Below are 20826 nucleotides of genomic sequence, written 5' to 3'. Positions count from 1 at the left end.
GACATATATGCATATTCATGTGCCTGGCAGGACCCAGATTTCATTGTCCTGTCAGGCTACATGTGATATCTTATATATATATATATATATATGACAGGATACCTAGTGGAACATTCGATTCTATTTATTCTATAGGTGGCTCAAGGACAGATATGGGAGCCTGCCATTTCCGCTTCCCCTTGGCATCTCCGTACCTTGTGCTCCTGCCTGAGGGGAGGGGCTTCCCCAGATGCGAGTCTTTCTCACCATCATCACATATCCTATTTATGGTATTTATTTATGTATTTATTGATCTATATTAATTAATTGTCATTAATGGCTAATGGTTATGTCCAAACATTGACTGCTTACAATCATATTCATATGGAATTCACAGGCTACCTCTATTAACTTCCTGACGAAGCTACGGCAAAACGCGTCGAAGAAAAGGAAAAAATACAGATTATTATTTTATGGAATTTGCATTAATATGATGAATAATGTGTTTATTGACTTTCAAGTAATGAATTAATATAGAAACGATGAATTATTGCTATTATGCATATTAATCTGTATGATTTCCATAGAGGTGACATGCCGTTTATGTAGTGATGTTTTGAATTGAATATGAGATGTTTTATTTACCTTGTCAATCATGTATTTTCTTTATTAAAAATGAATTTTATTATATTGATGAATTTTTTGACATTATGTTGAACCATACTCCCTGACATTAGTTAGTAGACACTTTTAAAGCCCCATCTTTTCTTCTTTTTTGGCTTACGTATGAAAACCACTGATCTCACATTTACTTTTTGTCCAGTTTTCATTTAATTACATAGATAAAAGTAAAAGAGTAAATTCTTCTAGCCCATAGAAAAACAAATTCATCATCATTCATGCAGGCCACGTATTTTCTGCCACTTTAGATTTCCCCATTTCCACTTCCCAGCGGTAGAAAGTCGACATGTACATGAACAAGTGCTAACCACATAAATGAGGAATAAATAATGCCTGACACATAGTGAATTGAATAAGGAAATCATCCACGGGACACAGGGAATATTAGACATAAACGTAGAATGGTATCTACAGAAAGAAAACTGACAGTCATACACAAGAGCAACAGCAGCATAACAAAGCATTGACTAGGGACTGGGGGGAACACCTTGTTAGTACAGCAATAGTGACAGCAGGAGAGAATTCTGATCAAGCAATTTATAGAAATATATTCTGTTGCTGCACAGTGATGTTTTATACATGGTAGATTTTTTTGCAGCTGATATAGGCTGTGTGGCAGATGGTCCTCAAAGGGTTGGTTTATTTAGTAGGACTCAAGACTAAGGCAACATCATTTGAAACGGGGTCACAGACACCGATCTGGTAATTTTCTGCTGGACTGAGCCACAGCCTCAGGTCGGTGGTGACAAACGGCACCATCCCACAGCCATCAGCAAGAACAATGTTAATACCTGCATTACCCAGTGTTTCTCTGCAGCCTTCTGCACTGACATAAACTTATGGGATTGTCAGAGATGACCTAGCTTAAGAAGCATGCTGTGTATTTGTTGCCCCATAGTTGGATTGTGTCTGAGTGTTCAACCATTGGTAGACTATCATGAGAAAAGAATAGGCGGACCCCAAGGGGCCCATGGGGATGCTTAAAAATGTGTTTTAATAGTAAGTCAACTTTAGCTTAGTGGACTAGCATGAGGGCAGAATGGGCAGCTGCCTGGGACCCCCTAGCAATGCTAAATAAACTATTTTAATAGTAAGTAAACTTTAGCTTGGTGGACTATCATGAGGGCAAAATAGGTGGCTGCCTGGGACCCCATGGGAATACTCACCCTGTACCACGAAGCATCGTTTACATTTTATCTACAACCATCACTTGTGTAGTCTGCAAAGAGTATACTTATGGAGAAAAGGAAATGTAAAATTCAAACATATTATGATTCCATATCCTTTTGAAATGCTTTGCAAATGCATGTAACTAGCAAAACACAAATGCATGCGTACACTAAACCTTAAAGTGTAAGGCCTGCCAAAACTTATTTTTAGCAAAATTTTAGAGTTGTCTCCAGAGCAAGAAGTGAGGAGAAATCTTCCAGTGGGGAAATCTGTTTCAGGGACAACAAAGAGAATTCACCGCACTTTGGGAGATTTTCCAAAGTTATGTGTCTGGGACAAGAAGTGAAAGGAATTGTCCCCAACGGAACACAGAAAGCGAAAATAAACTGGCAGGGGTTTTAACCCTTCTCTACTTTATCCTATAAATCCAATTTATGTAGGAAAGGAAAGAATAGAACCCCTGAGTGGCGTCATAAGGGGGATGCGGCCTGCACAGGGTGGCACCAAAATGGCAGCCCCTCTTCAAAGTCATGGACTGAGTGCCTGACAGCTGAATGAGAGGAGGGGACCCGCTGGCATACCATATCCCGCCGGATGAATGTCCCCTCCTCCCTCTGCCAGCGTCCATCACCACGATGGTCGTGGGCAGTTAAGTGCGCGTGACATCATTACGCATATGCGTGATGATGTTGTGCGCGTGCGAGATGACGTCTCGGCGGGTTATACCCGACGGCCACTCCGGGTGACACCCAGCTATGGGATGCCTTTAGAACCCCTATCAGATTTTAATTTCTGTCTGTGTCCCTGTTGCTAATTTTTTCTCACTTCCTGTTTGACAATGCCACAGGAAGTGAGGGTAATTCTGAGTCCTTAATAGCAGTAAAATGTCAACAGGAGTTCAAATCTTTCTCCACCCAATCCAAAACTTAGCTAGAATAACATTTTGAAGGGGAAGTAAAGTATCTGGAAAAAAGGGCCCCCAGGAGCTTTTTGTCATAATGCGATATTATGCACAGCATGTTAACAGACTTACATGCCAAAGCAATCCCCTCCAGCTCTGCCCTCCTTCCTCGGTGGTGCTTCCATTTTCCTTCCCGTCTTCTTCTGGGTTTTGAGTCTTCAGCCACTTGATTGGCTAGGCCCTGATGATGTAACTCTCATCATGCGCACAGGACATACTTCATCTCAAGCACAACTTGTCTATGCACTAAGCTGTGCATGTGTGGCTCAGTGTACACAGGCAGCTAAACGCTTTTATGGCAGAACAGACTTAACCAGTCTTCTGTCATAGGAAGCCTGCTGATCTGCATATTGTTTTCCAACTTAACTTCCACATTAAGAATGATTTAATTAATTTCACTATGATACATTACATTGATACAATGTGTGCCATATGTTTTAGACAGAGGACATGCACTTGGCAGTTCCGTAATTTTACAGAAGGATATTCAGGAGAGGTCAGTGTTGGCAGACTCTATAACAGGAACATTTCCCCTCACATTTCTCGATGGTAGGACAAAAAATTAGAGAAAGTTGTCACTAGCAATAAAAACCTGACAGATGTACTAACAATTCTCCATTCTACTAAAAAGGTGTTTGTTGCTGTGTCTGTCCTGAGTAGAGAGATATACCATCACTTTTTGCCCCTCTGACCCCCATCACTGGGACAGAAAGTAAGTGGAAATCTCCACAATGGGGACATCCAAGAATAAACACCAGACCTTCCTTGCTCTGTTCAAAAGTAAACAAAAATTGAACTGGAATTAATATTTAAAGGACAAGCTCACTTCAAAGTAAAAGTTTCAAAGTGAACCTGTCCTTCAAGTCTTAAATGTTCTTTTATCCAGTGTAACATGGAAATGGTATGCATGAATGTTGGATGTATCTGATAAGGAGACCAAAGTATGTGCCAGTTGGTGAAACAGTTCTGAAAAATACTGCGCATGTAAAACGTATTTGAGGAAGTTAAATTGCTTAACCTCGGATGTCCCCGAGGAGCCACCAAGCTCTTCTCTTCCCTGTTCTGACGATCCCCCTGGCAGTCAAGAACTTAATTTTTCACTTGCCATTAAGTGATAAAACTCTCTGTTTGGAAGCAGAACAGCAATTATCGGAGGAACGAGATGGGTATAAAGCATGCACAGTACATCCCATCTGGCAGCTGAGGGATGATTTAAAACACAGGATTTGTGAACTGCGGCATGACTCTCTCCACCAGTCTCAAATGGAAAATGACTTTGATCCGGAGAATATAATCCAGCAGGTTAGTATTTTACTTCTATTTCCTCAACAGTACTTATGCATTTTTCTCTTATCACTTTGCATAACTATTACGATACTTTAGGGCAGAATATATGAAAATGAATAACAATTTAGAATAATACCATGCATACTGGGGAAAAAAAGCTGAACAGTATTTTATGAGACTCTGGGCCTCAAGAGAGTCATAAATTACTGTATGAAAGTGCTTGTAAAACCCAGTTAGGGTCTCCCATTTATGAGTAGATAAAGTTTAAAGACGCTATAGCACCAAAATTTCAGGTTTTGACTATTCCAGGTATAATGATGAGTCTGGGCTTGGCACTGTGCATAATAAACCATTGCCATGGTTTCTTTTTTCATAAAAAAATTTTGTTGGAAAGTTGCTGCAGATTTGACTCTTACCAGTCAAGATGATCCTGGACTCATGACTGAGACCTCCTCGTTTATTGGAAACACTGATGAGCTGGTGCTTGGTGTGAACCCACTTCCCTCAAGCCCACCCAAAACTGTTGCTGCCACACCCCCCCTCTCCTGGCCCAATCAGTTGCGTCAGGCACATTCCCTGCCTTTCGGCTATATGTCGCAAAAACGCAGGGAATGCACCTGCCGCAAATGCCACCACAAATGGGCCTGGACGGTGGGGGGTGGCCGTCACAGTTTTGAGTGAGCTTGGGCGAACTCAGGCACACCAAGCCCAGGCTAATCAGTACAGCAGTTTTAGAACACCAAGCCCAGGCTCATCACTATTTAGGAAGAGTAAATTCCTTAACACAGCCCCCTGATCTCCTTGCATATCACAGCCCTCTGCACTTTTAGGAGTGTCTAGTTACTGTTTGTGCTAGCCCTGCTCCCTCCCTTACCCCTCACCACGTAACATAACCTTTAATTTAGCTGCCGGGGCAAAAGTGAAGGGTAATGCTGTAGAGTAGGGGTAGGCAAAATCCAACCAGGGGCCTGACTCCCCAAAGCAGATGCATGATGGTATTTGTATTTTACCCACTGCTGGAGGTCTGGAGTTTGCCTACTACTGCCATAGAGTGTCACTTGAGTGAGAGCTCTAGGTCTGCTAGGGCTACTGATATCAATAGCTTGTGAGCAGGCCCTAGAGTTGTTTGCCATTATTCACCTATATAGTGCAGTTTGTTCCTTGCTCTCTGTTAAAATTGTTTGCTGGGGTAAGGAAACTATGAACACCTCCTGAGCTGGTGTCCATGTTTTAAAGAGGGTTTAACAATCAGAGCTACTTAGGCAGGTGGCAGAACCTAGTCAATGTTACATTTATATGTATATACTAGCTTTACCAGGGCTGCATTTTAGCCTTTGTTCAGCGCTGGGCATGTTGCATCTCACCACAGCATAGGATTTCTATAATCTTTACCATCATACAATAATTGCCGACTGAATCATCCAGGAATGTCAAATTATTTTCTTCCTTTCTACATTCGTAGGTTGAATCTGTGAAAAGACAACAAAATGTGTTAATTGAAAAACTAATTCAAGAGCAGCAGGCTTTAGAAGAAGAACTTTACGGATGTGACATTCTGGTAAGAAAATGGGGATCATGATTTAAAAATAGAGCATAGTAAAATGATCGTTATTTCAGCTGCAACTTATTTTCTCCAAGGAATTTATTCATTTAGAAGAAATTTCAGATCCGCTTGGGGAAATCCCTGTTATTCTACAGGAGATAGAATGTCCATATCCAGACCTGAAGTCCTCGGTACTAAGCGAATATCAGCAGCTTGTTGACCTCTACAGCAGAAAGATGAAAGAGCTTGATGGACAGTCAAAAGATATAGACAGGTAAGATGCTCTATTTTGAAGGACATTCAAGGAGCATTCAAGTAAAAATCATTGAAATGCATAAATATAAATAAACTAAGATTAAAAAAAGTTAAAAAAATAAAGTTAAATTAATAAGAAGTAAAAAATATGTAAAAAAAATAAAGTGAAATAAATAAAAATGTAAAAAAAGTGAAACAAATAAAAAAAAAAGTTAAATAAATAAAAGGTACAAATGTAAAAAATAAAAAAAATTAAGTTTAATCAATTTTTTTTTAAAGTTTAAAAAAAATAAACGGTTGTGGCATTCAGGATTGTGGGCGGCGTTGGACTACATGTCGGAACCGCAGGGCGCAGATGCCACCCGCAATTAAATCAGCTCTCGGCGCCCAGCAGTTGCGACATGCAATAAAATTGATTAGTGCACCCCCTCATGCAATAAAAATGATTAGTGCCCCCCCAGATTTGACTGTGGTATCTTATGTGCCCCCCCCTATATATTTTTCCTAGAGTCGCCACTGATCATAACCATCAGCGAACGCTGGGATCATGCGGCATCAAAGGTGCAGTGGCTTTCATACGACTCAGGTTAAAGTAAAAGTGATGCATACAAATCCAATTGCTCACATTATGAAGTTTACAGTACATAAAGCAGAAGTTGCCTTCAATGAAATTGCATGTGATGTGCAAATCTGGTGATATAGGCATCTGAATGTTTCTGCAAATCTTGTCCTGTAAAAGTCAAGCTTGGCAATGCCCCCTCCCACATCTGAAACCTCTGGTCTGGTCATTTCACTATGATAGGCGTATACACTGAGTGGCCATGACCACCCCATCAGTACTTCGTTGGGCTGCCTCGTGACTCCACGAGATGTTGAAAGGTGATGCGAGGAATCTGACACTGCACTGTTGCCCTTCTGTTGTCTTGTACCAGTCTTGCCACTCTCCGTTCTGCCCTAACATTGACTAGTCGCTGACGGCCACAATTCGCACGTTCAGACCCAGATTTTCGGCTGACAGTCCAGTCTTTAAACACTTTAAACAGCTGCTCTTGAACATTTAACGAATTCTGCTGTTTTGCTGATACTCGCTCCATGGCTCCGAGTGCCAACAACCATCCCACGTTCAAAGGCTGTTAAATCGCGTTGTTTACCCATATCTTCAGAAAAAAATCACTTCTACTGTCGTGGTAAACAACCAGCTTCCCTATTTATAATGGTATGGCCCTCTAGCAACTTCAGCGCAAAATTATAGCTAATTATAGCTAATTTGCCTATAAACATCAGGTGGTCATAATAATCTGGCCACTCAGTGTATATCCCTTAACAAATAATTCAAATTGCTTAACTTCAATTGTCAACATGTATGTAAATTTAAAACTGTTTTTAGTTTTGGATGGAGTGTGGAAGTATTAGAACCTATGCCAGTTTGTTTTTCCAGTCTTCGTCCCCAGGAGGGAGATTCGCTCTCTCCATTTGTCCTTTAGACCAGTGGTTCTCAACCTGTGTAACCTCAGGACATTAAGTCGGTCATTAAGTCGCTACCTAAGTTGCACTGCAATGGAATGCACAGCAGTGTGGGCTGCGGTGCTGTGAAGGAGCTCCATCCATATGTGCATTGCTTGTACAGCTCCTATGCGTGCCTGTAGAGGTGTCAGGAACCAGAATGTGATGTCACTCCAGTCCAGGCACCTCTACAGGACATGCAAGAGAGCTATAAGCAATGCAAGTATGGATGGAGCTCCCTCGCAGCCATACCCCCAGTCCACCCCAAGTCGCCACTCGGTGCCGGACAGCATATTTTGAATGGCTGCTCAGTGTGAGAATGGACAGTGCTGCGCTAGGGGGAGGCTGAGGAGCCTCTCACCGAGAAAAGTGGAAGGCATGCAGCGACCCACTGAACACGGGGTCGCGATCCACTTTTGGGTCACGACCCACCATTTGAGAACCAAGGCTTTAAACCATTGTCCCCAGTAGAAAAAAGTAATAGGAAATCCAACATTCATGAGCTGTCACAGACACAGGAGAAATCTTTCAATAGGTAAACCTGTTCTGGTCACAGCTGTCTAAAAGGGGATATCCCCTTACTTTGGAGAGATCTAGTCTTACTTTCTGCTGAGTCCCTGGGAGAGAAGGTAAAGAGAAATCTCCTCAATGGGACATAGCAAAGAAAACCCAACAGGGTCCTAACCCTACTCTTTCTAGAACTAAAAAATAAAGTTTTGGGTTTACATACACTTTAGCTCTTATTTGCATTACATTTTCTATGATCCTTGCACAACAGCTAGGATTTCAGTCTTTTTTTTTTTAAGCATGTAATCTTTATTCAAATTTTTTTGTTTTTGTTTCATCAAAAAACATTACATAAGATATGGCAAAGTACATCATGCATCCCATCTTGTACACACGCAATTGTGCAACACACATCTGGAGACTAGATGCGATACAGTAATACATTGGTATAAAATTAGCTATTCAATAATGGATTGTTAACAGTAACAGTGCATAGGTACAGAATATAACAGGCTTGAATCAACGTCAAAAGGCAAGTCTCGCAGTCACCTTGTATATTTGGCTGGCTCATCTGCACCCTTTAGTAGAGGGGACCAGAAGGATCAGGGGGGGTCCCAGCAGAGTCAGGAATGGTAGTAGGATATTAAGAGGATTTCTAGCTGGAATCTCAGACATGAACTGACAATGTAGGGAGTCGCTAAAGGACGTCAGGGGCACCCAAGGATCTATTCAGTTTGACTGTGTGGTACCATACTGTATCTTTAAACAGGAATACTATCTCTTTCAACGGAGTTGGTTGTAAGGTTGACACTATGTATGGGGTCCAGGTATCGAAGAATTTCTCTGTAACAGTGCAGTTGTATTGGGGTGGGATTTCAGTCTTTCAAACAGTACCAGCTCACAGTTGGGCTGCTCCATAGAGGAGACATACAGTTGAAAAGATTGGCTCTTACACTTCTTTTTTTGATGTAGTTAACTCACATTCATAGATCAAAACTCTGATTGCTTCAGGCAGTTAGGAAGGTCACAAAAGGGGGTTCTTTAGGCAGCACACTGAATTTAGACACGTTTTTACAAAAAAAGTGGATAACGCTTTCATGGAGCATGTCTGTCACGCCTGTTACGGACTGGGGGGTTGTGGATCGCAGCTGCGGAGGCTTCTCAGGCGGGGAACCCTTGGTTTCACTCTCAACTTAACGGAGAGTTAGGGTTCTTAGCATCACAGCCTCAAATTAAATAATAAATGGATCGGAGAGGGTTATTCCTAAATAGGCGCTATCAATAAGCTCCAGTGTACAATTAGTGAGTACTGAATTAGCAAGGCATAGAAGACACGACAGTATTATTTGGCATTGGTACAGTTCCCCAGTAAGTAGATACGGCTTTGCAAATTGTATTTCAAAGGTATACAGTCCTGATGGCAGAGTGTGCAACTGCACTGAAATACTTGCTATTTAGGTGGTTGCCGCTGGAGGTAGCTGGGGGTCCTTTGTGGTGTCCGGTTCCGGTGTGTGTGGCTGGAGGGCACAGTCTGGAGGCTATGGAGGGTCCCAAGAGACAGCAGGCATTCTGGCTCAATATTGGAACGCCATGCTGTCTCGTCTGAGCGTTTAAATAGGGCTATGAAGAGGAGGAGGAGCTGCGGCATGCACTGGCGCACTTCCGCGTTCCACGGTGGAACGCACGCGGCCCTGAAACCGGAAGTGACGAGCGTGCGCTCCGCCATGGAACGCAAGCGGCCAAGAGAAGGAGCGGCTGGCTGCTGCGTCTCCCGTCCCTGCTAGAGCTGACGGCGGCGGCCGTTACAATGTCTCACCAGATGGGTGATAGTTGCAGTGGTACTCCTTACTTGAACATTCTAAGAAGTGCAGATTGTATAGTGATTTGCAAGATCTAGCTGTCCATGGTTAGCCTTATTATCTTCAGTTTTAAAGAGGAACTCCAGGAATTAACAAAATTAACCCTTCCAGTGGGGCTACCCCCGCACTGCAAGGGTTAACTGCTCTGTTTTTTTTTCTAGGATCTCGATTAAAGATACACTCAGCTGATCATCAATCCTGCTGGGCTCCTAGACCAGTCCACGCCCAATCTCCCCTGGGCTCCTGCAGTCTAAGCCCCACTGACGTCATCACGTCTAATGCAGGTCAATTCTCCTGCATTAAACATGAGGATGTCGAGTGACATTTTACAGCCGGAGCAGTGGGGGAGAGAGGTGAGCACTGGCAGCCACAGGACCGAGGATAAGGTGAGTATATCTTCTGTATTCCATTCCCTAGACCAAAATGTGCAATTTCGATAATAGCTGCAGTTCCTCTTTAAAGCGAACCATGCTTTACCCATGCCAGGCAAAGAAGCAGGTTTACTGTAAAGTGTACTTCCATTATTTCCAGGCTAAATTTCAGAATGTGTTTGTTATGTGTTCCCATGGGTTTAAAATGCACGTGGTGACAGCATATAAATGTAGGTTTCTCTAATTTACAGTTTAAAGAATGCAATAAATTTGCAGAATTACCAGGTGAACACAAAGGAATGAAAGTCTGGAATCAGAAAAACTAATGCTGACACCACATCTAAGGTCTGAAAAGCTGCAGTAAATTACATTTTTGTTTTTGGGTTCAGATACACTTTAAAGGAGAACTATGAGGTGAGTGCTTTTCACTCACCTCATAGTTCTAGCCGACCTGTGACAATGAGACTGTCACAGGTCGGCTGAATCGATCGGGAAGTGAGCGAACACATACCGGCGTTCGCTCACTTCTCTATCCCGTCACGGCCCTCTGCCGCGACAGGGGAGGGGCTGGATTCCTCCCTCCCCGCTCCGATCCTCCAGCGCTGACTGGAGGAACGGAGGGGGCGGGTACAGCTGGCTCTGCCTCTAGATAGGCAGAGCCAGCTGTCACTCACGCAGCTGGGCGGATCCAGACATAATTGTCGGGAAACCGCTTCAGCTGCATCGTCTCAGTATACCGCGAGCAGCAGCTTGCGATATACTGCGGCGTCTAAGTATACCACGAGTTGTAGCTCGCAGTATACTGAGCTTAGGGTGACGGGAGGGTGCTAGTTTGTGCCCTCCCGTTACCCTAAGAAGAACTATGGGGAAAAGCCCTAACCCCATAGTTCTCCTTTAAGCATATGTCCACTAGATTGCCATCAACTGATTTCCCAATGGTTGCTGTGTGTTACAGAATTTCCTTTGTAGATAAAGTCCACTAAATTAATTTCTATTGACACTAGCCCATGACAGTTCTGTCCTATATATACTTCACGCCACAGAAACCCGGACAGTTCTGGGTTACATTTTACTTTTCAAGCCAATAATAAGATGAATTACCAATTGTCGTGAAAGCCAAGATACCTGAGATAATTTACTTTTGGCAACAAGTATCTTTTCCTCATTGAGATAACTAAAAAGAAAAGGATTAGTAAGAATTGTATTTAAGTAATCCGTGAGCATCCCAGATGAAGAAAAAAAACTTGTTTCCATTTCACTTACTACAAATTAGAGCATTACAGCTAATACCCAAGCATTATAGGAAATGATAATTCAAAATGTGAAATTTAATTACCAGTTCTGCATCGGTTACGGCAGAAAAGGCTGTTTGATATATTTTTTATCTTTATTGGAAGAAACCGTGAATAAGACCTTATTTGACTTTAAATGATCACTAAACCTATAATGGAAATTGATTTATATAGAGAACAGAAAATACACTTAGCATACAGAAGTAATATTTTCATGACAGGTTATTATATTGGAGTTTGACCTCAAAATAGATCTGTTTCTAAGAAGATTATTACTTTTTTTATTATTTGAAAATAACTGGAATGAGGAAAAATAATAGCTCTACAGTCCCTGGTGCCAAGGTTGAGAACTTTCCCTATTTTCCTCAGTCTTTCCCCCTACTAATCCCACAGTACAGCCTTCCCCAGGTTCACTGATCTTGTTGATTGTCTGTTTTATAAATATTTATTATTTTTTCCATATATTAATCCAAATTTCACATTATTTACAAAGCTAACATATAATCAATATTAAAACAAAACTAAACAAGACATTGCCTTAGTTCCTTCCAACCTCCGTTTTATACCCATTATCCATAACCCAATCTTTTCTGCACAGGGCCAGCCTTCCCAATTTTATCCTTTAACGTGATGTGTTATATAGTATTTAACTTTATTATTAACTACCAATTATTTTTAGTTTCGTTAGTGTTTCCATTTCTTTACTGTTTAAACCCTTCAGCCTAGACAATAATTTCGTGCTTACCAAAAATCGATACTCTATGTGCCAAGTGTTCTGTGCACTTCAAATATTTTATTAAAGTGAAAAGTGAATCAATATTTCATTAATTTTATTAATTAAAATGTGATAGTGTGTGTCTTTATGTTTATTTAAAAATACAGTTAATTATTTATCATTATATCCTTAACGCATATCCCCCCCGTTATCTATCATTATTTATCATGTGAGGCCACGTACTTGTATCTCTCTCTCTATTACCCTTAAAAAAAAAAAATCAAACAACAATCTTTCCGGGAAAAAAAGTGTGTTGTGCTAGGACCGCCCCTCCCCCCCATACATACTCTAGTTTTAGGTTATACCCTTATATATATATAACTAATCCAGGCAAAAAGGTTAAAACATTTTAAACATAAAAATAAAACATTCTAGGCATCTTAATCCCACCCTTTCTTTTCATCATTATTAAGATCTGAGACCATCCCATGATATACCGGGGAGCCAACATTTTCATACCTTAATTATATGAGGACATCACTGATAGGTACTCTTCTCAGTTCCTATACATGAACCAGCCTTGCCATATTTTACAGAACATCGAATATTTATTTTATTTTGTGTTCTTCCACAGAGCATATGTGATTTGTTTTTATAAACCATTCCTTTATTGTGGGAGGTTCTATACGTTTCCAGTAAATAGGTATCAAGCATTTTGCTGAATTCAGCAAATGAGGTATAATAGACTTTTTATATCTCAGCCATGATCCTTCACTATTATGGAATAGTATTACCCTGGGATCCAAACTCATAGGTGTTCCCTGTATAGAGGAGATGATCTTTACCACCTTTCCCCAATAATTATTAATAACAGGACACCATATGTGTGCCATAGTTGCCCTCATACCACAACCTCTCCAACATAATTGTGAGTTATTAGAGTCAATAGAGTGTAATCTTACAGGTGTAAGGTACCATCTCGACAAAAGTTTATAATTCATCTCCTCTATATAGGATGATATTGAGGTTCTACACACCTGTTGCAAAACTCTCAATTTCCCTTGTTCTGATAAGGGGATTCCCAGATCTTCTTCCCATTGCAATAAAAACCCTCTGAGCGGTGTGGGGTCCGTTTGTGACAGCAAGTCCGCCAACAGTGATATACTTCCCTTTGGACATGTTGTGCCCGATAGTATCACTTCCATTGGGTTTAACTCATCCATTGATCTAATCGGTTTAGGTAAAAGTTGCAAAAAATGAGTTAGTTGGAGGTAACGCCACTTATCCATCATAGATGAAGATGGGGATCGACACAATATCGATAATGGCTTTAACATCTCTTGGTCCATCACATGATGTAATCGTAGCGTACCTTCCTCTACCCATTTACCAAATTTTTGGTCTAATTTCCCTGGTTGGAAATAGTCATGTCCCAACAAGGGCATTAAGGGTGAATTATAACTCCATCCGGCTTTTTTATGTAATAAATCCCAAACCGCCAGGGTGTTCACCACTAGGTGATGCCACTCCTTTGTTGTACCTCTATATTGTTTCGGTAACCAGCTAATTATACTCAGGTCTACCTTGCAAATTTTGAACTCGACGTCCACCCAGAGTTTAGTTGTCTTATCGAACTGCCAGTTCAGTAATCTGGTCAGCACTGCTGCTTGATAATGGCGTTTAAAATCTGGTAATGCTAACCCACCTTGCAATTTTGCTCTTACTAGGGTGCTGTATGAGATTCTCACGTTCTTTCTCCCTCACACATATCTAGATACCATTGTTTTTAATATTTTAAAAAAATTGTTGGATAAAGCGATGGGGACCATCTGATATAAAAATAAGCACTTCGACAGGACATTCATTTTAACTATATTTATTCTACCAATCCATGAATTATATAATGCGGTCCATTGTTGCAACTCCTTCCTAATATCATTTAAAAGGGGGATATAGTTATAATTAAAAAGTTCTTGCTGATGAGGGGTTAGATTAATCCCCAGATATTTCAATTTCTTAGTCTCAGGCAAGTAGAGCCCATAAGCAGAATCGAGAGCACTGTACATTCTTTCCCAGGCTCACTGATCTTGTTGATTGTCTAAGATAAGATTTGCCTTAGCCAATTGTTTTGGCCACTATCACTAGTAGGATTCTCCATTTGCAACACAGTAGAATGATTGGTAAGATGATGATTTGATAACTGAGCTTAGTTTTGAACTCTTCACCCCCTCATTGCTCTAGCTAACTAGGGATAGTACCATCACTTAGGGTTGCAGCTGGTCGAGCATCATTGCACATGCATGTGCACATTTGCACACATGCCACTGGTCAATGCAGCCCAGCCTTGCTAGTAGACAGTGTTGACTGGTCTCCAGCTGTACCTCGACCCAACCTGAATCCTTTGGATGCGCAACAACACTCGACCAGCTGCAACCCTAAGTGATAGTTAGCAAAAAAGATGTCTCTGACTGGTGCAAACCTTAACGTATCATCATTCTCCTGTGTTGCAAATGCAGAATCCTACTAGTCACGGTGGGCAAAACAAATTAGCTAAGGCAATTCTTTTCGTAGACAATAAACAAGATCAGTGAGTCTGGGAAAGAATGTACTGTGCTCTCGATTCTGCTTATGGGCTCTACTTGCCTGCCTGAATCTTTACTTATTTCTGACCTTGGATTGCCCTCTGACTCTGCCTCCTGCCTTGTGATCCAGTACCATGCGGTCCGACAGTTACTGACCCTGCTTGACCTTTAACTCGCCAGTTGATTCAGAATCCACTCTGCCTGATTGCTACTGAAATCTGCCTGTTCCTGGCCTCATTTCTGTCTGTGTTTCCATACCTTCCTTCTCTTTGGAGATCCAATCTATCCAATCTATTTTTTTACTGGTGACATCCTGGCCTAAAGCTTACTTTCAGAAATCTCTCTTTATAGCCCCTCTCTTAGAACTTAGCATGACTGTTTTCCTCCATCTAGAGTCTACATTGGCTCCTGTCCACATTGATCAAACACTTCTTTTACTTCTGTCAGCGGGGTGAAACCCTATCAGGCCTCTAATGCCATTCAAAGAACTGTGTTCCTGCCTGGATTGTTCGCTTTACTAAAACTCCAAGGTTTATAAACTGCTTCTGATAAAATCTTTAAGCGGCTCCCCATTATTTGTATGGGAAGTATCCCCTAACAAAACTTTAATCCCACAGGAAAAATTATTAAGTTCACTTTTGCTTATCAAGCATAGAAGAGAAATTATAAAATAATTTCTAGATGATTCAGGTACCCCTCACCTGGATTTAATCCTTCTCACATCTGCATTGAAGGTGTGATTGAAATATTGGTCACCCTCTCCACAGTACCCAATTCTATGAACTGCATTATATGCATGGAAGAAGAAATTGGATCAGGGCTAGTATGATGTTTTTTAACCTCATTCTATATGTTCTAGCTCCTTTACATCTGGACATGCTTACATTTCTTAATCATTTAAAAGTTAATCTAAACTCAAAAACAAAAATTGTAGTATAATATATATATTAATATATACAGTATATATAATATATTGTATTTTGTCAGTGCTTAGATGTGGTGGCTGCACTAGGTTTTTTTGTGCTTTAAGCCTTTTTTCCCCTTTATTTTTACTTGATGATTCTACCAGTAACACACTTCCTGTCCTAGGATGACAACACTTACTCACATGTCTGTATGAGGACAACAGAAACAACATAGGACTAAGAAAACTCATCCCTTTTCTATTTTTCATAACATAGAGGGATGGGGTTCTGTAGCCCCCAGAAAACAATGTAATTGATAACAGTCAGCACAGGCACAGGACGTTATCAGCTCACAAGATGTCCATCAGGATCAATGGGTATTTCTTTGAATAACAGGTATACCATAACATTTTCAATAGTGTATTTAACAGTCCAAAAGGGAAGTTCATTGTTGGAGTTTATACAGTATACAGTTGAACCTATTTTGTTTGTACAATATACAGATCTGTGTCCAGAGGTTAGCAGCAATGTACCACAGTGATCAGTGCTGAACCCGGTTCTTTTCAGTATAACACAAAATGTAAAATATTTAAAAATCAGCATGATAGTAACATAGTACAAAAGGATCTTGACAAAATGGCAACATTGGCAGTTAAATGACAAATGAAATGCAATATATAAAAATATAATGTTATAGAATTAGGCCTGATGAATAGCATTACCCCTATACGTTAAATGGAATACAGATAGAGATACACATAGATAGAGAATGACTTGCTAGCAATACGGGGTAAGAATCTTAGCAGAACTATTCAATGCCAGGCGGTAGTTGTAAAAGCATACAACGTCCTATTAGTTAGAAACACATAATGTTAATATTTTACTGATGCTGTGTAAATCACTTGTAAGGCCACATCTAGGATATGGGTACCAGTTTTGGGCACCAAATTAGAAAAAGGATATAGGAGTTTATAAAGAGATTAAGAGGTGGGCAACTTGATTATTAAAAAGGATGTGAAGGGAAGAAAATGGGATATGTTCAGTTTGGAAAAAAAAACTTTATTGAGGTAGCTACATTAAATTGTTCAATATATCCAAGGCCAGTATAAGAAAATGGCAAATTAACTTTTATATCCAAGGAAATGTACGAAGGGGAATGTTAAAAATATTATTTTAAGTGACACTAAACACAGAAGTTAAATCTTTAAACTGCATTCAAATACCTTCACTATTAACAGAACTGGACCTTATTTGTGTATCACTCGGCTGTAGATCCTCAAATCATCTCTGAATTGGTGCTGACACTGTCCTTCCTTCTGGAGAGTGGCTACTTTTGTTCTCCATGGTCCCTGTGTGTGTGTTGTAAAGAAGCCACCACTCCAAGCTCGCTCCTGTGAAGGATTACAATCTCACATTTAGTTTACTAATTTGTATTTAGATTGTAGAATAAAATCCTTTAAAGCACTACCACATAATCATTAATAACTGTTAACTGTATTGTCTCCCTCCATTTTGTAAAGAGCTGTGCAAACTGTTGGCACTATATAAATCCTGTTTTATAATAATAATAATAATAATAGAACCTTATCATTCTATCCAACAATCCATTTAACATTAAACATAGAATTGGTTACAATAACAATCACTCTCATAATATATGGGGCTTACTTAACTATGTTCACAAGTCGTCCACCGTAGCAATTGTTGATGATGCACAAACAGCGGATCTGTTCTTAATGGGTGTATTATGTAGCTATAGATAGTTTTTTTCTTCTGTACGTGCTAAATATGCTAAACAGGGAATGGTAAAGGATCTAGTAATAGGATTTAGTGTATGCACGCATGCAAAGCATGCAGATATAAAGTACGTGTGAATAAAGCACACTATAGAAAAAAAAAATAGGACATCTATACAGAACAAAAAACAATTAGTCAAAGTGTCTCTCTATACATTTGTAAATTAAAGAACAAATGCAATTATTGTAAGGCCCAAACTCAACTTCATATATCGTGAAGCAGTGAATGCTTGTTGTGTCATGTAAACCACAACAGCATATTAAGAATGTTGTGTATACCACACCAATTAAACAGAGAAAAACAACATACTAACTTATTAAACAAGTGAGGCTTGGCAAAAAATGGTCCTATATTTCAAATTCATCAACCATCGTATACATACCCTTTTCCAATAATAACATTTCTACAACCACATTAAGATGCTAATTGTAATTCTAATAATAAAACATAATTAATCAAAAACAAGCTGAATAACATGACTTTAAATAAGCAAGAGTTGTCAGTTACTGCAGCTGAAAGTTTTCTTCCGTCTTGAAGATCCTAACACTGAGATATCATTTAAAGTGACACTAAACTCAGGATTTAAACCTGAAAAATGCAATCAAGGACCTTAAAGGGGTTGTAAAGCCTTCAGTGTTTTTCCTATATCTACTGCTAGCAAACTGTATATATAGTCAAAAAGTTGAAGAAGAAAAAACCCGCTTTAACAGCGGTTTAACGTTACCTCGTTATCGCTGCGTGCTCCCGCACCGAGAATCCAGAATTGCTCGTGCGACCGCAAAGGATCTTGGGGTGGGCGCATGCGCAGTTCGGATTCTCGGATTCTTACCTTGCGCAGAGATGCAAGGTAAGTCTATGGACACGTGCACCCACATGCAGACAGCGCTGGATCGGAAGTGCCTGCAAGCAGAGAGGAGTCAGCGCTAGATCGAAGAGCCGCCCCACCGCTGGAGGGACAGATGAAAACATCAGGAAAGAAGAGAAAGATCGGATTAAGAGACATCATTTAAGGTAAGTTCTAACATTAACATGGGGGGGAGGGAAAACATTTTTTGACTTTAATGTCACTTTAACTATTAACAAAAATGTATTTTATTTGTGTATCACTCGGCTGTAGATCCTCAAATCATCTCTGAATTGGTGCTGACACTGTCCTTCCTTCTGGAGGTTGGCTACTTTTGTTCCCCATGGTCCCTGTGTGTGTTGTAAAGTAGCCACCACTCCAAGCTCACTCCTGTGATGGACTATAATCTCAATACAAATTAGTACACTAAACATGAGACTGTAGTCCATCACGATAGTGAGCTTGGAGTGGTGGCTACTTTACAACACACACAGGGATAATGGGGAGCAAATGTAGCCACCCTCCATAAGGAAGGACAGTGTCAGCACCAATTCAGAGATGATTTGAGGATCTAGCTGAGTGATACACAAATAAGATACATTTTTGTTAATAGTTAAGGTACTTGAATGCATTTTTAAGATATAACTCCTATGTTCAGTGTCATTTTAAATGTTTCCCATTTTGCCAAGAGAACCTTTTAGTCTCATTGGTTTCTGCATTGCAACTGTAAAATTTCTGGTGAGAGATGAGAATTTTTAATCTATTCAGACTAAGAGTTCTGCAGGAAAATCTGTAGCAGCTAAAATATCTATAGTGTTTCTATTAGACCCAGGTGGTTCTCCGGCCTGCTAGTAAAGAAGCATTCATGCGGTACAAGAAGTGACATAATTTCCTCTTTGCGAGGGAAGAGAAAATCTCGTAGCTCTCTCCAAGTTGCAGTCAGGATGCCACAGTATCTTGAGTCTCAATGGGCAATCTAATACCCTTACATAAAATCAACCTCAATGAACGACCAATGATTTTTAGAAATACGTTTGTTTCAACATTCCATTGTACATAGGAGAGCAAATTCTAAAATGAAGGATTGCCCTGCAGGAATGGAAATGGTCACAGCTATGGGCTAAGATTTTGTTATACTTATATTACCTGGATTTTATAGTTCCTACTTATACACAGTAAGCATTAAAACCAGTCTGCTCCTTTTTTGTATATCTTTGCAATTAATCTATCACCGTAGTTATATTATTATTCTTCAGGTTAGTGGTGTTTTGTGGCATTTTAGACCCGATTGGGGTAACTGGTGCAGCATTATTTGTGACCGCAAGAAAAAAATATAAAAGCTGACATTAAAATATCCTATCTGTTCTGCACTGGATTTCTACGTGTGTCTTTGTAAATGTGTGTCTATGACTCATATTTACTATTTACTCATTCAAATTATTTCCTTCTCCACACTTATGACCACTTTATCATCAGATTGGTAACAGTTCTTGGGTACATTTCAGCCAATTTGGTAACAATTTGGTAAAAAAGACTCCCAAGCTTTGATGAACTCAGAATGCATATGCCCAATTTTATGCAGCATTGTTGCTACTTTCAGCTATGTGTCCCTACTTCAAACCAGTAAGTGGGTGCTTCCTTGCGATGTCGCTGACCCTGATCTTACCTCCGCAGTAATGTCTTAGAACAAAATGTTCTAAACTGGCTCCCTGTTTAGCCTTTACTGTAGACAGACACATTTAACCACAAAAATAGCAATGCTTTGCACATGAGAAAAAGTACATTCCCAATTTGCTAAGGCCACTCACATGCAGGCTTGCATGCCTCAATTAAAACATTTTTTACATTGTCACTGTGTAGCGCTCCCCCTTCCTGGTCTGCATTATCCCAGCACAGGATAACACTTCCGGTGGCTCTGAAGGGGTGATCTACAGTAAACTGAACTAGTGGGTCTCCCTGTCTTTCCTCTATAAGAAACCTCTATCATGGATCCACAGCACACCAGCACACCTTGAGTACTAGGGTCAGTTGCTATGGGTTAAGACAGATCAGATTCCTCTTGATTAGGGATACATTTACTCGATTCTGCCCATCAGCACTTAGAACGATTGAGGTGAGATCCAGACTGTAGTTGTGATGCTTGAAACGTTTATTTGCAGAACTTCAGCGAGCGAGGTAGAGGAGGGTTAGGATCATCCAGGCAGATGTAGACTCTATGGCTTTTCAAAGAGAGTGTGGTTACAGCTTCCATGCACCGCAGGCCCAAACACTTATCACTGCATTACTTGAGGTAGAAGTTACTGATCCTTGTCTTTAGCAGTAGCCACCACTGGACCTGCTGGCACCAGGCTCCAGGGTGATTCCATAGCTAGCAACCACTGGACCTGCTGCCACCAGGCTCCAGGGTAATTCCATAGCTAGCAACCACTAGACCTGCGGCCACCAGTCTCCAGGGTGATTCCGTGATTCCACAGCTAGTCCCCAGGCTTTGAGGCCTAGTCAGCTTAGGCAGTCCAGCGCAGCCTCCCCCAGGCCAAGACGAGAGAGCTCACATGCCCCCCCCCCCCCCAGGATG

General features: G+C 40.6%; 1 protein-coding gene across 1 annotated transcript in view; it reads left to right on the top strand.

Moving 5' to 3' along the window:
• CCDC148 (coiled-coil domain containing 148) overlaps positions 1–20826 on the top strand; it is a 120900-nt gene that overhangs the window by 49639 nt on the left and 50435 nt on the right. Inside the window, exons 5-7 of the mRNA XM_018553166.1 lie at positions 3930–4093; positions 5541–5636; positions 5717–5895. Of these exons, the coding sequence (XP_018408668.1) occupies positions 3930–4093; positions 5541–5636; positions 5717–5895 (439 nt within the window). The remainder of the gene's footprint in view (positions 1–3929; positions 4094–5540; positions 5637–5716; positions 5896–20826) is intronic.

Source organism: Nanorana parkeri, unplaced genomic scaffold, assembly GCF_000935625.1.
Source record: "Nanorana parkeri isolate BGI_ZX_2015 unplaced genomic scaffold, ASM93562v1 scaffold112, whole genome shotgun sequence".
NCBI lineage: Eukaryota > Metazoa > Chordata > Amphibia > Anura > Dicroglossidae > Nanorana > Nanorana parkeri.
This window is presented reverse-complemented; position numbering and strand designations above follow the sequence as displayed.